This window comes from Stenella coeruleoalba (assembly GCF_951394435.1).
Source record: "Stenella coeruleoalba genome assembly, chromosome: 7".
NCBI classification, from domain to species: Eukaryota; Metazoa; Chordata; class Mammalia; order Artiodactyla; family Delphinidae; genus Stenella; species Stenella coeruleoalba.
In genome coordinates this window covers 109,420,275-109,438,701 of record NC_137153.1, presented here as the reverse complement: position 1 = coordinate 109,438,701, position 18,427 = coordinate 109,420,275, and the positions used below count along the sequence as shown (strand labels likewise).

At 37.7% G+C, this 18,427-nt stretch overlaps 1 protein-coding gene across 1 annotated transcript in view; it reads left to right on the top strand.

Moving 5' to 3' along the window:
- The window catches only part of C5 (complement C5), a 78,125-nt gene that overhangs the window by 6,542 nt on the left and 53,156 nt on the right, over positions 1 to 18,427 (top strand). The window contains exons 4-11 of the mRNA XM_079927421.1: positions 3,937 to 4,007; positions 5,475 to 5,566; positions 7,575 to 7,657; positions 9,980 to 10,070; positions 12,093 to 12,207; positions 13,790 to 13,916; positions 16,060 to 16,175; positions 17,735 to 17,920. Coding sequence (XP_079783547.1) covers positions 3,937 to 4,007; positions 5,475 to 5,566; positions 7,575 to 7,657; positions 9,980 to 10,070; positions 12,093 to 12,207; positions 13,790 to 13,916; positions 16,060 to 16,175; positions 17,735 to 17,920 — 881 coding nt within the window. The remainder of the gene's footprint in view (positions 1 to 3,936; positions 4,008 to 5,474; positions 5,567 to 7,574; positions 7,658 to 9,979; positions 10,071 to 12,092; positions 12,208 to 13,789; positions 13,917 to 16,059; positions 16,176 to 17,734; positions 17,921 to 18,427) is intronic.

The window sequence follows — 18,427 nt, the reverse complement described above, 5'->3', positions numbered from 1 at the left end:
CCCTGTTACCAGAATTAACTTTTGAGCACATCAGAGATGGAATTATGAGAGAACTGTATGTGGAAGGGGGAGGTTATGGAGTTTCAATAATGACATTATTGGTGAAGGAAAGAGGAAGGGAGGCAGGACCAGCCAGCTTTGTTGAAAACATTTCAGGTAGTAGATACCTGCTGCATATTGGTTGATGTTGATAGTATGGGGTGGAACAGGCCTGCACCACTACCTTTTTAGCACGAGCTCCTGTTATGACCAGCTCAGAAAGGAAAGGCCTACAGAGGGTGGGGTGTTGGTTTCGGCTTGGACAGAATATCATAGCCAGAATAGTACTCTCTTGACTCCAAGATGACTTGGTGTACATGGAGATAGTCTCTGCCCGTAAAGCTTGGGCCCTTTTTGAACATCATACCCAGAAACAAATATATCCATACCCTTGTGTTCCTCCTATGTTAGAGGAAGCTTCATTAATTGGGTCCTGTTGACACTACCTACTATTTAGCATCCTCATCTTTGTCCAACAAGTAGTCTGATACCCAGAGCCTGGGACCTCTCTTAGCTATCAAGGCTTTCCTTAAGAATAGCCTTGGGACTTCCCTGGTGGTACAGTGGTTAAGAATCCGCCTTGCAATGCAGGGGATGTGGGTTTGATCCCTGGTCGGGGAGCTAAGATCCCACATGCCTCGTGGCCAAAAGACCAAAACATAAAACAGAAGCGGTATTATAACAGATTCAATGAAGACTTTAAAAATGGTCCACATCAAAAAAGTCTTAAAAAAAATTAAGAACAGCCTCATATGTTATTTCTTTGTCAGAACTTTAGTGTAAGAAGATGTGGTATCCTCATCTATTCTAATCATAGAGGAGAATTAGAGAACTTTCTTCTAAATTTCTTTTTTTAATATATTTATTTATTTATTTTTGGGTGTGTTGGGTCTTCATTGCTGTGTGCAGGCTTTCTCTAGTTGTGGCAAGTGGGGGCTACTCTTCGTTGCGGTGCACGGTGGCTCTCATTGCAGAGCATGGGCTCTAGGCACGTAGTTGTGGCACACGGGCTCAGTAGTTGTGGCTTGCAGGCTTAGTTGCTCTGCATCATGTGGGATCTTCCTGGACCAGGGCTCGAACCAGTGTCTCCTGCATTGGCAGGCGGATTCTTAACCACTGCGCCACCAGGGAAGCCACTCCTCTAAATATTGACTCATTGGGACTTCCCTGGTGGTCCAGTGGGTAAGACTCTGCGCTCCCAGTGCAGGGGGCCGGGGTTCGATCCCTGGTCAGGGAACAAGATCCTGCATGCATGCCGCAACTAAGAGTTAGCATGCTGCAACTAAAAGATCCCGCATGCCACAACAAAGATCCTGGGTGCCACGACTAAGACCCAGCGCAGCCAAAATAAATAAATAAAATTTAAAAAGTAAATAAATCTTTTAAAATAAATAAATAAATATTGACTCATTACTGAGAAGTAGTGAAGTATAGTGGTTAAAAGCAAACTCTGGAGCCAAATTGTTGGGTTCAAATCCCAGCTTGGGCTCTTATTAGCTCTGTGACCCTGTGTGAGTTAATATTTCTGAGCCCCATTTTCCTCATCTGTATAATGGAGATAATAATAGAACTTACCTCATAGAGTTGTTGTGAGAGTTAAGTGAATTCATATGTGTCAATACTTCAAACACTGCCTACCACAGAGTAAGCACTAGGAAAGTATTTCCCATTATCATTTAATCTGTGGAATAGCGTAAGGCCTTATTTACACAGAAGAAAAAGAATGATTGAGAAGTAATTCTTTTAAAAATTGATTACATCTTGCTGTTTATAGCTCTAATGTCCCAATGCACACATTTAATCTGAAGATCATTGAGGGGTTTTTCTTATAAGCATCTTTAGGATAGAGGCTTAAATCTTCAAGCCTTTATAGGACAAAGGCCTTCAGAGTATTGACCAAAATCCTTCAATTTCACACAGCCTGTGTCCTGCCTTCCCCTCCAACCTTATCACCCACCATGTTCCCCTTCATCGGTGGACACCAGCCAAGCTGACCTCTTTTCAGTTGCTTTCTCACACCATTTTCCTATCCACAGTAAAGCTTGTGTACCTCTTCCTGGTATATTCATGCCCCTTCCTTGCCTTCTTAATTCCTACTCAACCCTTATGTGCCATCCCATAAAGGGCAGCCTTCTCTGCTTCAAAGCTCCCTCTTCCACACTCAGAAAGCCAAGGAGTGTCTTTTATAGCACTTCCTACCCCTGGAATTTTACATTTACTTTGTGTCATCTTGTGTTTGCCTCTCTCCTCCACTCCATTAGAGGAATTCCATGTCTGATTTGTCACCACCATATCTCTGTGCCTAGCATAGTATCTGCACATAGAAGGCATTCAATATACATTTTTAAATTAATAAGCTATATCTTTGGTACAAAAAAATTATTAATCTTACCTTTGATACACCATTGCTATGAAGACAAGATTAATTTTCTAACCTAACACAAAATGGGTTAGAAAGTGAACAAGTAGTAGCCATAGAAGTAGTATAAAATAAAAATAATAAACATTTATTGATCAGTTATTATGTGCCAGGTTATGCAAAAGCTTTGTCTCATTTAGGCTCACATACTATGAAGCAGATACTAGCAGTCCTATTTTACAGATGCAGGAACTAAGGTGTAGAGGGATTAGGTATCCTGCTCTGGGTCACATTAGAAAGTGGCAGAGGCAGGAGTGAAACCCAAGTTTTGAACTCGAGGGCCTGAGCTCTTAACTTTTGTGGGATACTGCCTCTGGCAGCATCCCAGTGATGCTCAGGCCTGGACCAGGTATGTTCATAAAGCAGGAGGGAAGACTCGAGGAGAGAGACAGGGGTGAGGGGACAGCAGAGTGGAGGGATTTACTGAGCATTTTGCTTTGATCTTATGGTACAGTGAAACAAATTTTAGAGCGCTTAACACGTGGCTTCTTGTGTAGAGCTTTGCATAATACCGACCCTTTAAAAGGTTTATGGCATCAGCTCAATTTTATTTTGTGGTTAAAGTTTTGGCCGTGAAATGATTTGAGCATCAGTAAAACCCTAGAGAAATTATAATATGTCATTGGAAGGAACTAGATCAGCAAGTCTCAAGCAGCTATGAGTTAAAAGCTAAGCAGATGCTTTTTTTTTAAAAGGTGGGGATCTATTAACTGACAGAAAGAAGTGGAAGAGAACTAATTGTTATTGAGCGCCTGCCATTATTCTTTTAACAATGAGAGAACAATTGTAGGATCTGCCTCAATAAATATAACAAAACCATAGAATTCAGTGCTATCTTTAGTAATAATAAGAGACAATTTGGGGCCTTGTTGTAAGAGTGTATAATGTCTGAAACAAAGTACCTAATTTTCCATTAAAATCTTCAACTTTAATATGAGACAATTTATTATACTCCCATATAACCATATGGTAGACATCACTATTTTGCTACTATGAAATTCTTTTTTTTTTTTTTTTGGTCCATGCCGTGTGGCATGCGGGATGTGGGATCTTAGTTCCCTGACCAGGGATCAAACCCGTGTTGGGAGCGCGGAGTCTTATCCGCTGGACCACGAGGGAAGTCCCTACTATGAAATTCTTTATAAACAGTGGCCTAATTACAGATATAACTAATTTTGTACTATATATTTATTCCCAAAAAGATGTATGTAAATATATTTTAATAAAGTGAACTGTACTTTAAATTCACTAGAAAGTAGCTCTTTAAAGGAATCCAAAAGGATTCTCTTTAAAAGAAAAAAATCATTGGTATGTATATGTCTACAAACTAACTTTTCCTTTCTTTTAAATATGGATTTTCATGTATGACTGTGTATTGAATTTTTAAAATGAAGCTCATCTCTTTTAAGGGTGACTATTGTAAAAAATCAAAATACTGTGCTTAGCAAAGTTTTTGATGATATCAATTATTCTTACAGTAAAGGTTAGAGTTTATTCACTGAACGATGACTTGAAGCCAGCCAAAAGAGAAACTGTCTTAACTTTCATAGTAAGTATGTTATTTATTTGGATGAGATACTCTGTTCCATAATCCTGCCCTCACACCATACTAACTCATTCAGTGTTCAGGAAATGGTTATTGGACACCTTCTGTGAGTATAAAATTGTAGGTTTATACCTCTACAATATGTAAAAACCTCATGAAAATGAAATCTCAACAAGTTATGTTTTGAACTAAATCATTTAAATATATCCTTCATGATTTATTTCTTGAAGAACACTGATCAATCACTAAGAATTAGTTGAATGCCTATTATGTCTGAGATTTTTTATTTGTACAATACACTTGAGCACTTTAGGCTTTAGTAACTAACATACTAACACATGAAAAATAGTGCTAACCCATGAGATAAAGATCAGCTGTTATCAGCTTTTCATCAGCCATGACATATGTAACAGATGATATGCACATGTGAAATAAACTTCCATGGTCTTCCCAGGTCGTGTCACAACCCTACAAATTTTTGTGGGGAGATAACTGCTCACCTATTAACAGTAGGTGTACTAGTAATTGGTCCTTCACTATAGGTTGCAGTACCTTTCCTCCTACTCAAATAACCAAAAACCCGAAAACCTTAACAGAGCACAAATGAAAAAGAGGATTGTATCGGAATAACCTTGAATCCTTCATAACTTACAAAAATCATAAAACTTTCACAAACTTTAACATCTGACTATTTTATAATGAATTGCTTGAGAAGCATCCAGAGTGTTCCAAGATTGTGGTGGATAACTATTGACATAGACTGCAAACTTACAAAATGTCTAGCTAATAAATGCATTTTACAGCATATTTGCTTTGGAAAGCTTCAGATGAACACATACAGAATTTAGATTCAGGTATCTGTAAAGCATGTAAGTTCATATTTCATACATTATAACATCAGTTTTTGTCATACTTCTTTTTTTCTTTAGTTGTACAATAAAGAGTTGAATCTGTTCTAGATAACTGAGACTAGGATACCCAGGACACTGATTTACTCCGCACCCCCCCCCCCCCCCCCCCCCCCCCGCCGTGAGGCAGGAGATGGAAGACGGTCCAAAAAGAGGGAGGGAAGTGGCTTAAATTAACCATATTTGCATTTCACAACATTTAAATGATTTTCCTCCTTCATATTTAATTTGAAGACATGGATATTTGTTAGTAAATATTTCTGTAGATCAAAGACAATATAATCGGGCTTCCCTGGTGGCGCAGTGGTTGAGAGTCCGCCTGCCGATGCAGGGAACAGGGGTTCGTGCCCCGGTCCGGGAAGATCCCACATGCAGTGGAGCGGCTGGGCCCGTGAGCCATGGCCGCCGAGCCTGCGCGTCCGGAGCCTGTGCTCCGCAACGGGAGAGGCCACGGCAGTGAGAGGCCCGCATACCGCAAAAAAAAAAAAGAAAAAGACAATATAATCAGTCAATTTTAAAAATGTGATTTATGTGATTTGAAGTTGTTTGTTTTTATTCAAAGGATCCTGAAGGATCAGAAGTTGACATGGTAGAAGAAAATGATTATACTGGAATTGTCTCTTTTCCTGACTTCAAGATTCCATCTAATCCTAAGTATTTTAAAGTATTTGTTAATAAAGTTTTCTCTAAAAAGCACATCTGAAACTTTTGGTTGTGAGATAGATAACCAGTCAAATGGAGCCACCTAGTGTTAACAAAGGGTAGGTGTGAAGGAAATGAGGATATACAAACTCTTTTCAAGTCTAATTAGAAGCTAGGCTCAGGTTCTGGCAAAACAAACAAACCACTCCCAATACTTCTTACCAATCCTCTTTACGTATAGAAATTAAAATTTGGAAGAGGCAAAAAACAGTCCCCAGTCCTTTTTTTTTTCTTCCCATCAAAACCGTCAACCCTCCACCCTTCAAGGAATCTAATAGACTATCAGTCTAAAAGGCTGGTATTATCCCATGCCTAGCTCTGAGAGTTATAAAAATATTGGCCCCCTGTAGTCTTTACTGCACAGAATACCAGAAGACAGATTTCAAGAGGGAGGGTGTTATTAATTTCCTCCATTTGGCCACATGCTAAAGGATTAAGAACAGAACCCAATGTGAAAAAAATTTAGTGAACACATTCCTGGTATACGCAAAGTACAACGGGAATGAGAAATTCAAAACAGAAATAAAGAATCCACAGTCCCTGTCTGCAAGGAACTTAGAGGAGGACAAATAAGATAAGTGCACCTATAAAATGACTACAATATCACTTTAAAGCAAAATCTTTTTATGGTCATTTTTGTCTGCCCTATAGAATCGAGTTTGCAGTTAATTCACTGTACTGAAGATTTTCTAGAAATTTGGATGAAATTGGGGGATTTAAATAATTTGGATAATTTTTAAATTTTGTACTTCCTTGAAAATATTACACGCTCCATAGCACAGAATTTATCCAGTTATTTTATAATTATTATCATTTCTCCAACTTCATCTTCTGTCATTTGCTCCATGACAGATTATGTCAGCCATGACCAGTATTGTCTTACCCCAGTACATTTGCACATGTTGTCCCTTCTGCTTAGAATGTACTCCACCTTGCTCTTTACAAGGCTGGCTTCCTTTCATTCTTTAGGACACAGGGTAAATGCTCCCTTTTCAAAGAAGCTACCCCTGGATGCATGATCTAATGTAGTCTCTCTCTTCCTTTTACTCTCTGTTTATTTTCTTCATGGCACTTATCTCAGTTTTGTAAGTAATTATTTATTAATTTACTTGCCTTTTATTCCCCACTAGACTGTAAACTCCTTGAGGACAGGAGTCTTGTCCATATTGGTCACTTTTGAATCACTAGCACCTCAACATAACAGGCACTTGATAAATGTTCTTTGTGTAAATGATGATGATAACCATAATATTAAACTTTATTGATTGCATAACCAGTGTGCAAGATAGATTTTATTTTTCCCATTTCACAAATGAATCTAAGTAATTTGCTCAAGTCCAATCTGCTACTAAACGTAAAAGTGGGGATTTGGACTCCCATGGACTAGTAACTCTGGGAAGACAGGATCTCTTCTATCTTGTTCATTTTTTATCTCCAGTGCTTAATCCAGTTCTCAGTCAATATTTCTGAATGAAGGTTGTGAAACTCAGATCATTTTCCTCTTTAAACAAACCATATTTTGTCCCCAACCAAAATTTCATTTATGTGAAGTGTGAATTTTATCATCTGGATAGGCTTGACCTGTATTATATGTTTCTAGAGACATTGTTATGGATTTTCTACTACAGGGTGGATTTTAGTATTATGTTAGTATAATTAAGCTCCAGGATTAGTAAATTTTCAAGTATCATAAGCTCTTCAAATCAAAGCTATTATATTGAGATAAAAATACCTGAAAAAAATCACAATGTATGAAAACTAATTACTAAATTTCTATTATCTTGAAAATGCTCAGTTATTTCTGTTTATTGCTTTAAAATCTGTTGTCGAAAAAAAGTACGTAGGCTATATACATCTTTACTTACCTCTCCCTCTTTAAAATGGGAATTGATTAGATTTTCTTTGGGTGAATTAAAAACATTTGATGACTTCTGTAATTATAAATATTTTGCTTCCATAGATATGGTGTATGGACAGTTCGAGCTAAATATAAAGAAGACTTTTCAACAACTGGAACCGCATATTTTGAAATTAAAGAATATGGTAATTTCTTACAATTAAAAGTTTACCTATAAAGAGTTAGTATTTTTGCAATAATTCTTTTCATGAATGAACTTAATGCAAAATCACTCCCAGATGAAGATGAGGCCACTTGCTGGTATGGTTAGAAGTACTGCTCAAGGGGGTGGGCAGAGTTGTCCAAATGCCTAGGCTCTAGTTCTAGCTGCCCTTGGTAACCCTGAACAAGCACACCAGTCTCTCTGGACTTGTCTTCCTCTTTATAGAGCCTCAAGAGACGTAGTCTCCTGAGGAACTTGACTAGTTAAGGTCCTTTCCAGAATTATGATTTTAGGAGAAACTTAAAGAATCAGAGTTGAGGTGAACAGAACCTGATAAGACTAATAGATGATTTACTGAATTCATTACAACCAGCTAGTGACAGAACAAGAACATTTGGATTTCCTTACCCCTAGTCCAGTGCTATTTTCCTTCTAGCTCACAAATTCCTAATACATTGATCCAAAATTTTAAGATATTCTTATTTTGAAATCAATCATATTAATAGATTAATAATTAACATATAAACAGCTTAACCTTTCCATTTCTTGTGGTTGTTTACTAGAGTATTTGTGTGCTCTGATATCAAATTTAACTTTCTTTTTCTTGAAGTCATTTTTTTATTCCCCAGGAGACTCATAATAATGTGGCAAATAACACGAATTTTAACAATTAACAAACGGTGACAAAGCAAATTTATTATAATGAAACTCAACTTTAAAGATTATAGGCTCTAAATAACATATAATCCTGACTGATCCCCCTTCCTCCAAGTGTTTTTGCTGCTTCTTGTAGATATCTAAAAATTCATCCACCTCTTATTATCTGCAGCCACACATTGATTTTACCACCAGGCTCCCTCCTGGTCTACTGCAACCCCCACTAATTGCTATCTCTGCTTCAAAGGTATTCTCTCTTGGTATTAGCCAAAATAACCTTGAAATGCAAACTTTGTCATGTTATTTCTCTATTGAAAAGTCCCCAGTATCTCCTCATTCCCACCTCTTTTTCAGCCTCATTTATACCACTCCAGGAATGGTGACTTTGCATTTGATGTTCCATCTGCCTGCAACACCCTCCCTCTCCCTCTTGCCTAGCCAACTCCTACTCACCTTTCAAGTCTCAGTTGAAAAGCCATTTATTCAGTGAAGTTTTCCCTAAATTCTTTTTCCTGGGAAGGATTCCCTGTACTTATTTATATCAGTTTTCATAACTGTCATCTGTCATTTAGGTGTTTGTGTAATTCTTTGCTTATGCCTGTCTTCCCTGCTTGACTGTGAGCTCATTAAGGGCAGGGTTTGTGTCCTTTTCATTGGTATATCACTGTTGGCAGGAGTATGCAGGCTACATGGCACCTAGGTACTGGATGAAAGGATGAAATATTTTCCTCTACTTCATATCCTGGGGAGAACACATCTGTCTTGATCTTTAATAACATAGGAATGCAGCCCAGAGCAACAAATTGCATTGCTCTTTTTCTTCTGTTTTTCACCATTTAGAAAACACATAAGCCCTATCTGAAGCCAACTATCTCACTTACTCTCCCATGTCAGTCTTTGTCTACAATATCAAGGTCATACAATCACCCAATTTTCTACTAACTGTTGTGCAGGTTAATAGAATTAGAATCTGTAAGCCTCAGTACACAGTCTGAGTTAGTATAAAGAGAAGACAGTGCCATTTTGACAGATGAAATTGTTTTCTCTTGGGCAATCAAATACCAAAGAGAGGAAAAAACCCTCCTTCCTTTCTGCCCTAATTTTTAATTTTTTATGAAGGTTCTTTCTTGTAGCTAATTGTAAGCTTTCTCTTCTTGACTAAAGTGAGAGTTTTATGTTGGAATTTGGAGACTGGATGGATTTTTCTACTAGATAAAAAAAGGAAATATTAAATAAGCAAGAAATTTCTTTTTCCATTTTGAATGTAATAAACATTTGTTGAGCACATACTATATTTGCGATTCATGAGAAGGATGGGAGGGGGAGACATACAAAGATAAAGAGAGAACAGTCTTTTTTGTTTCAAGGAGCCAATACTCTAGTGGAGGAAATAATCGATTGCCTATAATAAGTGCTGAAATCAAAGTATAAGTGAAGTGTTTCCAGTACATAGAGGATGGATTGACCTCTGATTGGCAGAATGGGAGGCTCCCCAAAAATAGTGTTGTTGTTGATGATAATGATGACAAAGTGGATGTTGTGCTGATGTAGCAGCTTATCCAACTAATCCAGAAATACAGTTGGTTGCTATGATTTAAAGACTACTCTAAATTAAATGGTAATGTTGCCTCTTTGTTTTTATTTTCAGTGTTGCCACACTTTTCTATCTCAATAGAAACAGAAAATAGTTTCATTGGTTATAAGGACTTTAATAATTTTGAAATTACTATAAAAGCAAGGTAAGAAAGTTTTTTTTTTTTCAGATTATCTAGCTGAACTGAGTTCCAACTCTGGTGACAGTTGCCCAGAGTGAGATGTGTGATCTTTTTCCAGTTTTATTGAGATATAATTGACATATAACATTGTGCAAGTTTAAGGTGTACAATGTGTTGAGTTGATAGATTTATATATCGCTGAGATCTGTGATTTAGTGGCAATGTCTTCCATTACTTTGAAACCGACTGATTGAGAAGACACTATGCCTATAGTTTATTAGCTCATACTGATTTTAGCTGATTCTGATTTTAGCTTTGTTGGTTATTCACCAGAGCGGGGGTGGGAAATCCTAAAGATTTAAGTTCAATGTGTATGTTTAGGAACCAGCATGACTTAGGATATTGGGACTGAGATATGAAACCTTCACTTCTTGTCATTTTTAATGGCTTAGTCAGCCAGCTAATGCTGCATAACTGCTCTAAGATCTAATGCCTTAAAACCATAGCCATTTACGAGTCAGCTGGGCAGTTCTGCTGATCTGGGCCAGGCCAACGTCAGTGGGGCTCGCCCATGTGCCTGCAGTCAGTTGGCAGGTCAGCTGGGGGCCAGCTCGTTTAGGGAGGTCTTACTCACATGCCTGGCAGCTGGCTAGCAGTTGACTGAAGCTACAAGGATGATTGGACCATGTGTGTTTCTCATCAACCAACTGGCTAGCCTGTAGCAGCAGCAATGCTCAAAGAGAGAAAATGAGAGCATAAAAGTCCTCTTGAGGTTTACACTTTGGGACTGGCACACCATCACCTCCAACACATTCTTTTTTTTTTTTTTTTTTTCTATACGCAGGCCTCTCACTGTTGTGGCCTCTCCCGTTGCAGAGCACAGGCTCTGGACGCGCAGGCTCAGCGGCCATGGCTCACGGGCCCAGCCGCTCCGTGGCATGTGGGATCTTCCCGGACCGGGTCACGAACCCGTGTCCCCTGCATCGGCAGGCGGACTCTCAACCACTGCGCCACCAGGGAAGCCCCCAACACATTCTTTTGACCAAAGCAAATTACAAGACCAGTGCAAAGGAAATAGACTCCCTTCACACCCAAGGAGCTGCAAAAGTGGTGGATACATGGAAAGGTGGAGAATTGGGGTTATTTTTGCAAGCAATCTACCACAAAAGCTTAGGTCATTTAAAAATGACGATATACTGTAGTTATTAATAACATTAACCGATTTATATAACTATATGTGTCAAGCACTTTTGAAAGCACTCTGTACATATTACCTCATTTAAGCTTTACGAAAACTCTATGAGGTAGATACTGTTACTATCCCCACATTACAAATGGAAAAACAGAGGTACATAAATGTTAAGTAATTTGCCCAAGATCATACAACTAGTAAGTCACTTGGCCTGTCTCATTCCAGAATACATGCCCTCAAATGCTACCCTATACTGCCTCTCTTACTAGCATTTATTCCTCAAATAGAGTGTTTGTCCCTTAATCTAAACCAGCATAAAATGCTCACTTGACAGAGAATTGTAGAAATTGACTTCTTTTAATGGAGAGACTTATTTTTTTGTTCAAACTATGAATAAGGAAAGTTAGCTCTTGCTATAGTATTTGCTGTGCAGAAAGTTTTCTTTATTATTACTTTAATTCTAAACTAAAAAAAGAAGTATGCAGTTAGAATTTTAAAAAAGAACATATAACTCTGAGATCGGGCATGCTGCTTTTAAAAACATAAAAGAAGATAAAGAGCAGCTCTCCACTGGTATCAAAATCATTGAGGAAGTGATGTGTCCTGTAAGAAAGGGCCCCAGACCTGACTCTTTTGATCTCCTCAAGATCAGTTTTTTTATCTAGCACATAGTAATAAAAATCTGTACTTTGGCTCTATTATTGTAGCTTTATGAGGATGAAATATAACAGTGGATGGAAGGCACTTTAAAGTGTATCAAATGCTTTATGTAATTTTGAATTGTTATATTTTATCCAGATTTTATTATTGTAACCCTGTTAGCAAAACAATTTTATGGTATGATTGTTTGACAGATATTTTTATAATAAAGTCATCAACGAGGCTGACGTTTATATCTTTTTTGGAATAAGAGAAGACTTAAAAGATAATCAAAAAGAAATGATGCAAAAAGCAATGCAAAGCACAGTGGTAAGAGATTCACTTGTACCTAAAGATCTGTCATGAATGCTAGAGATGGAAAGTGACTTAAAATTCATCTAGTCCAATCTCTCATTTTAAATAGGTGTGGAAATTGAAACTTAAAATCCTCTGTTGGTTTCTCACTATCCTTAGGATAAAGTTCACTTTCCTTGGCATCAGCTCCCCTCACCAGCCCATCTCTCCCTTTCTTCTCCCTTGCACTGGTCACTTCAGTTTCTCAAAATTACCCTAGTCTCTCTTGCCTCCAGGTCTTTGCAGAGCTGCTCCTTCTGCTTGGGAATGCTCTTTCCCTTTGTTCCCTCCTGCCTCTTCTTTGCCCAGGTAATTCCTTCTCATTCTTTGTCTCAATGTGGACACACTTTCTACTCCCTCAGGCCTTGAGTCGCTCTCAGTGGAGCATGTTTCACACTTTATTGCAGTGGTTCTCAACCAGGGATGACTTTTACCCCCAAGGGGACATTTGGTAATGTCCAGAGACATTTGTGGTTGTCACAACTGGGGAAGAGGATCATACGGGCACTTAGTGGGTAGAGGCCAGGGATGCTGTGAAACTCCTTCAGGACAGTGCCCCACAACAAAGAATTATCCTGTACAAATGAGGTCAATAGTGCTGAGAAACCCTTCTTATTGTATGGTTTATTTACTTCTCTATCATTCTCTACACAAAACTCTTTGGGGGTCTGAATCATTCCCATTGTATGCCCAGAGCCAGCCTCCTTCCTGGCAAAACGTAGGTGCTCTATAAAAATTTATAAGTGAATGAATGAACTCACTGGGAAGTTATTGGTCCATGGTCAAGGGCTAGTGGTTGCTGGAGCTCAGAGTAGAGCCCTGGTCCCCTTTTCTCTAGTTCAGTGTTCTTTACATTATACTGTGGATGGTAAGGGTTCGTGTCATTTTGCTCACTGCTGCATATTCACATAGTTTGTATCATCAGTAATTTAGCCTTTGTTCTTTCAAAATACAGTTTTATTTCTTTAAGATATAAATTAAATGCCTCTTTTTAATGCAAGATTCTATGCTAGACACTGAGATTTAAAGCTACATAAGACAAAATCCCTGGCTTCGTAACACTCAATTTCAGAAGAAAAAAGAACGCAAAATCTATTTTACTGTTGTGGTTAATAATTAAATAATATCATGTGACTTAACCCCATATCCCATTACCCATTGTGTGTTTTTAAATTAGCGTTTCAATATGTAAGCAGCAAAGTACAAAGTAAATATCATAAAACCCCATAAACTCTCAGTTAAGAGCAAAAGTAAGCTGAGAGGTCTAGAAAGATGATGACTCAGTGATTGGAAGAAGTCATCTTTGCCAGCTAGTACAAAAAAGGCCTGTGAAATCAAATGATATTTAAGACGCTTCCGTGTCAAAATTCTAAAGAAATAGATTAGAAAATAACATTCTGGGCTTAACTGTGGACTCATTTACTCACTTTAGTGGTGACAATAAAGCATTCCTCTGACATTTGTCTTCAATTGAGAGGCTAGTAAAGGCACATTTTGTTCATTTTTTCCTTATAAATTCTTCTGTGAAATAACTCTTTCATTTTCCCCCTTTAAACAGTTGATAAATGGAATTGCTCGAGTCACATTTGACTCTGAAACAGCAATTAAAGAATTGTCCTATAGCAGTCTAGAAGATGTAAACAACAAGTACCTTTATATTGGTGTGACAGTCATAGAGTCTACAGGTGAGCTTGGTTTTTTTTTTTAAACTTTCTCTTGGGAAATACTTAGCATTTTCAAGGTATAAATAATTTCTACAGTTCTTTCAGTTTACTTCCTTTTATAGTTAAGTTTTATTTTTTACATCATTAAAAACTTGGATTAAAGTATAGCTCTGCCACCCCCTAGTCACTGGGTCTCTATTGCCTCACTGGCAAGAATGGGATAACACCTGCCCATCTGGTATTCCAAGTGGGTCTGCAACTTATCTGGCGTGAACATCTGGCACCCCGATTTTCTCACCCAGTAAGAATCAAAATCAAAGAGATTATGTGTGTAAAAACATTTGATAAATCACCATGCAAATGAAAGTTATTACTACTATCATTGTTTTCGTCCCCTTAGCTGTACAATGATGGAGTTGAACAAAGTGCATCCTAAAGCCCTTTTCTTCTGTAATAGTCAGTAATTCTATTTAAAATTGGAGGTAATGTTTCTAAAATAGATCCAATAGTAGTATATCCCTCATAGGGTTATGGTGAGGATCAAAGAGTCAGTATATGCAAAGCACTTAAAACAGCACCTCTTCTTCCTCCTCCTCCTTGTCCTCCCCCTTCCCCTCCTCCTCGTCCTCCCTCTTCCTCTCCCCCTCCTCCTCCTCCCCCTCCTCCTCCTCCTCCTTCTTTTCTCCACCTACTTCTTTCTTAGCATTCTTAGCACCTTGTCTAGTACTCTTAATCCTCACTCCAATGGTTTTAATAGTTATTAATTATTACTCCAAGTTGGGTTACTTTGTCTTACTTCTGATATGTCTTGATTACTAATGTAACTTATATTTTCAGGTCTATATTGAATCCCCAACCAACCTTGAACAAATAATTTAACCACACTGAGGCCACTTTTTTTTTTTCAATAAAATGACTCTTAGACCAAATTATTCCTAAGTCCCCTTCCACCTCTTTAAATTTTCCTTCTGGGTAGCAGAATGAAGAATTGAGGTAACTATCGAGTTATTAAGCACTTTGTATGCATCTGATGCTCAATAGATGTGGGAGAATGATGATGACTTTATACTCCCTGCCCTGGCTGTGTTTTTGACATTGTTTTAATGTTTCTTTGTTACTTTTATTTTTCTCAATTTATTACAAACAAATTCAGCTTAAGCAGTATTTATTAGATATGCAAAGAGTGCTGCTAAATATGCAGGCTTACAAATATTAATGATGCGTAATCCCAGTACTCAAGTGGCTTACAAACAAGCATCTATAAGACAAGTAAACAAAGAACTCTGAACAAGAAGGAATTCCACATGTGCTCTAAGAAAAGTGCTTAATGCTACTGACCTTCAGAAGAAGATGAGCTCCTAGGTGATTGTTGAGCAACCAAGAATGGTGTCCTGAAGATGATTGGTCTTGTTGTGAAAGATAAGTAGGGTTTTGAGGCAGGGATAGCAGCCAGGATGAAGTGGGGCACCCTTCACAGAGTGAACATACCAAGAGTGGGAGGTGAAACTTGATCTTTGAGAGTAGCAGATTATTCCTTTCACTGAAGTATAGGATATATATGTAGGGGTATTAGGGATGTAATACTGGAAAGGAGTTTGGGGATACTAGAACTTCGTATATCATTCTTAATAGTTTAGCTTAAGTTTTAGCTAATGGGTAACAAACACTATTGGGGTCTTGCTAGTAGACCCTCTGGGCTCTCTCTACCTCAAGCTCTCCTTTTATGTCTTCTCCACTTCTCTCCATATCCCTGCTTTCTAAAGGTGAATGCCCTGTAAGGCTTAGTCTCTGGCCTACCCTTTCTTCTCTCCTTAATGCCTTATACATATTTAACTGAAACTCAGGCCACTGGTGAAAAGTGGTGTCCCTTCCTTGAATTCTTCCTCAGTCCAATCCTATTGCTCTACTTCCATAAGGACCACCTCTGCCCACAAGCCTTGTGCGTAAGGCTTTGGAAACTCCTGAGAAGAGTTTAGACTCTTCTCTGCACTGCCCCTCTGAACCAAGACCCATATCCTACTTGCTGTTGGTAAATGAATGAGTGCAGGAATGGAGTGAATGAATGAATGAGTAGGTCTGTGGAGACATATGAACACAAAATAGCTCCCCACACAGATCCGTACACTCCTAATAAAGGTCAACATAATCCTTGTCATTTCTTTAGGTGGATTTTCTGAAGAAGCAGAAATTCCTGGCATCAAATATGTCCTTTCTCCCTACAAACTGAATTTGGTTGCTACTCCTCTTTTTGTGAAGCCTGGGATTCCATTTTCTGTCAAGGTAGATGATGGGGGGAAACTGCTAAATGTGATTATCTTTTTCTAAAAATATGGGGGTGGCAAACAAAAGAAGGATGATGGAGAGGCAAATCACAGAGGGAACTCATTCTGTGTGTGAAATCTGCCCCTCCCACTATGTGGTGGGTGGTGGGAAACTGCAGACCAGCTTCAGCCTTGGGGATGATATCAACCCTTAGGGCAGTATCACTATTTAGTAAGATAGCCTGTGTTAAGCATTCCCTAAATGAGCATTGCATTAAATGATATGTAAATAAAACCCCATAAGTCTATAGTTCAAAAAACACTAAAGTTTAAAATTATTTGGCAACGTGCTCTTTAAAAGTCTTAAGACAGAGATAGCATTCCTTGAAAATAAACCCCTTTCTCTCACCATTTTTTACTTCCTGTGTGTCTCTGAGGGTGCATTTCTGTGCTTTTCACTCTGCATTCTCTTTGTACATAACTCTTGTCTGATCTCATCTCTCTGTATTGTTCTCCATCCTTTCCATCTTGACACTTTCTGTCTGTCCCTGACTCTTTTCTGTATGTTTTTTTTTCTCCTTTACAATATTTTCTCTCCTTCCTCCACTTTTCCTTTCTAAAATGCTGATAATATGGAGTTAAAACATTCATTTGACCTTTTAATTATATTTTATTGTAGATTAGTATTCTATATCTTATTATATATAAAACATGCTTTATTACATATATGTTTTATTATATTTATAAAATGGAAATTTTTATTCCCTATCCTTTACAAAGCTAGAGTAGAATTTTTTTATTCTTTGAAGATGTGTTGCTTTTAAAAATCAACTTTAGGATAATTAAAATGGGTTATTTATTACTTACCGTAGGTCACTGGCCTTTAAGAGAAAAAAATTTACTAGACCACAAGCAAGCTTTGGACATGCTTATAACTTCTTAGTATATATACAACATATTTAATAATATATAACATATTACTATATAATGCATATGGTAATTTATAATATATTATGGAGTGTATTAATATATATAATACAAGATCACAAAATATGTCACTATATAGAATTTATTATTTTAAAATATATTTTATATATTTCATATCACATATACAAATAAATAATATAAAATATATCTTTGTGGAAATTCTATATGTCCATATGCATGGCAATGAGGGGTAGAGTTTGAGAAAAAAGAAGATGCACTTATTGTTTCTCATATCCAAGAGAATCATTCCCAGAAGTGATTGCCTCATTTTTTCCTTTATCCAGTTCTCAACCAACTGAACACACACAGAAATTAAATAGCAGAAGACCTTATCACATCTACTTGGCAGACCTAATGTGATGATATTTATATTCTGAGTCTTCTCGATATACAGGGGAATCCATTCAAGAATGATTTAACTAAATAAGATTAAACCTTTCTATATATAAGCTGAGAACATGCTTCTTTTTCCTGAATTGAATATGAATAATTTATACATTGGTGAGGAGGAGGGAAAATTATTTCAGAATTGTTATGCTTTAAAAGAAGTGATGAGCTCTTGAAATGAATTTGGACTGTTCTGACAAACAGGTGCAGGTTAAGGATTCACTTGACCATGTGGTAGGAGGGGTCCCGGTGACCCTGAGTGCACAAATGCTCGATGTAAACCAGGAGACAACTGACTCGGAGTCAAAGCAAAGTGTAACACGTTCCAGTGATGGAGTAGCTTCTTTTGTGGTGAATCTCCCATCTGAAGTGGTGGTGCTGGAGTTTAAAGTGAGCTGAATTCTTCTGTTAAATTTTCTGGGACAGTGTGTACTTTTGACTGTGTGTTTTGGCCAATGTGCAGAACAAATGCGGCAGATTTTATACATGAGTCCAGTGAACAGTTCCACAATTTTGCATCCAAAAAAATAAAAAAAAAAGCACCAGAGGCAATCTGCAAATTCACTGAATGGTTCTTGAGGAAGATAAATCTATCAATTTTTTATTTGGGGTGAATTATATCTGTAAGACTGTATTAGAATCTAGAAGTATCAAAATAGGTGTAGCAGTGGAAATCAGTGATAGAAATATTCTCTGTTTCCCACCCCCCAACTTTTTATCTCTTTTCAGGGCCACAAAAGAGCCAAACGTGGAAGCCTCTCTTTTTTCCAGCTGTATGAGTCACTCTACCTTAGAGCTCACTTAATATTCTTCTCTCCTAGCAAATAATATTTAGGTTCCCAATCCCAAATAAAAAATGAGTAAGTTAGTAATGCATGTCAATGACCCCAGCATGAA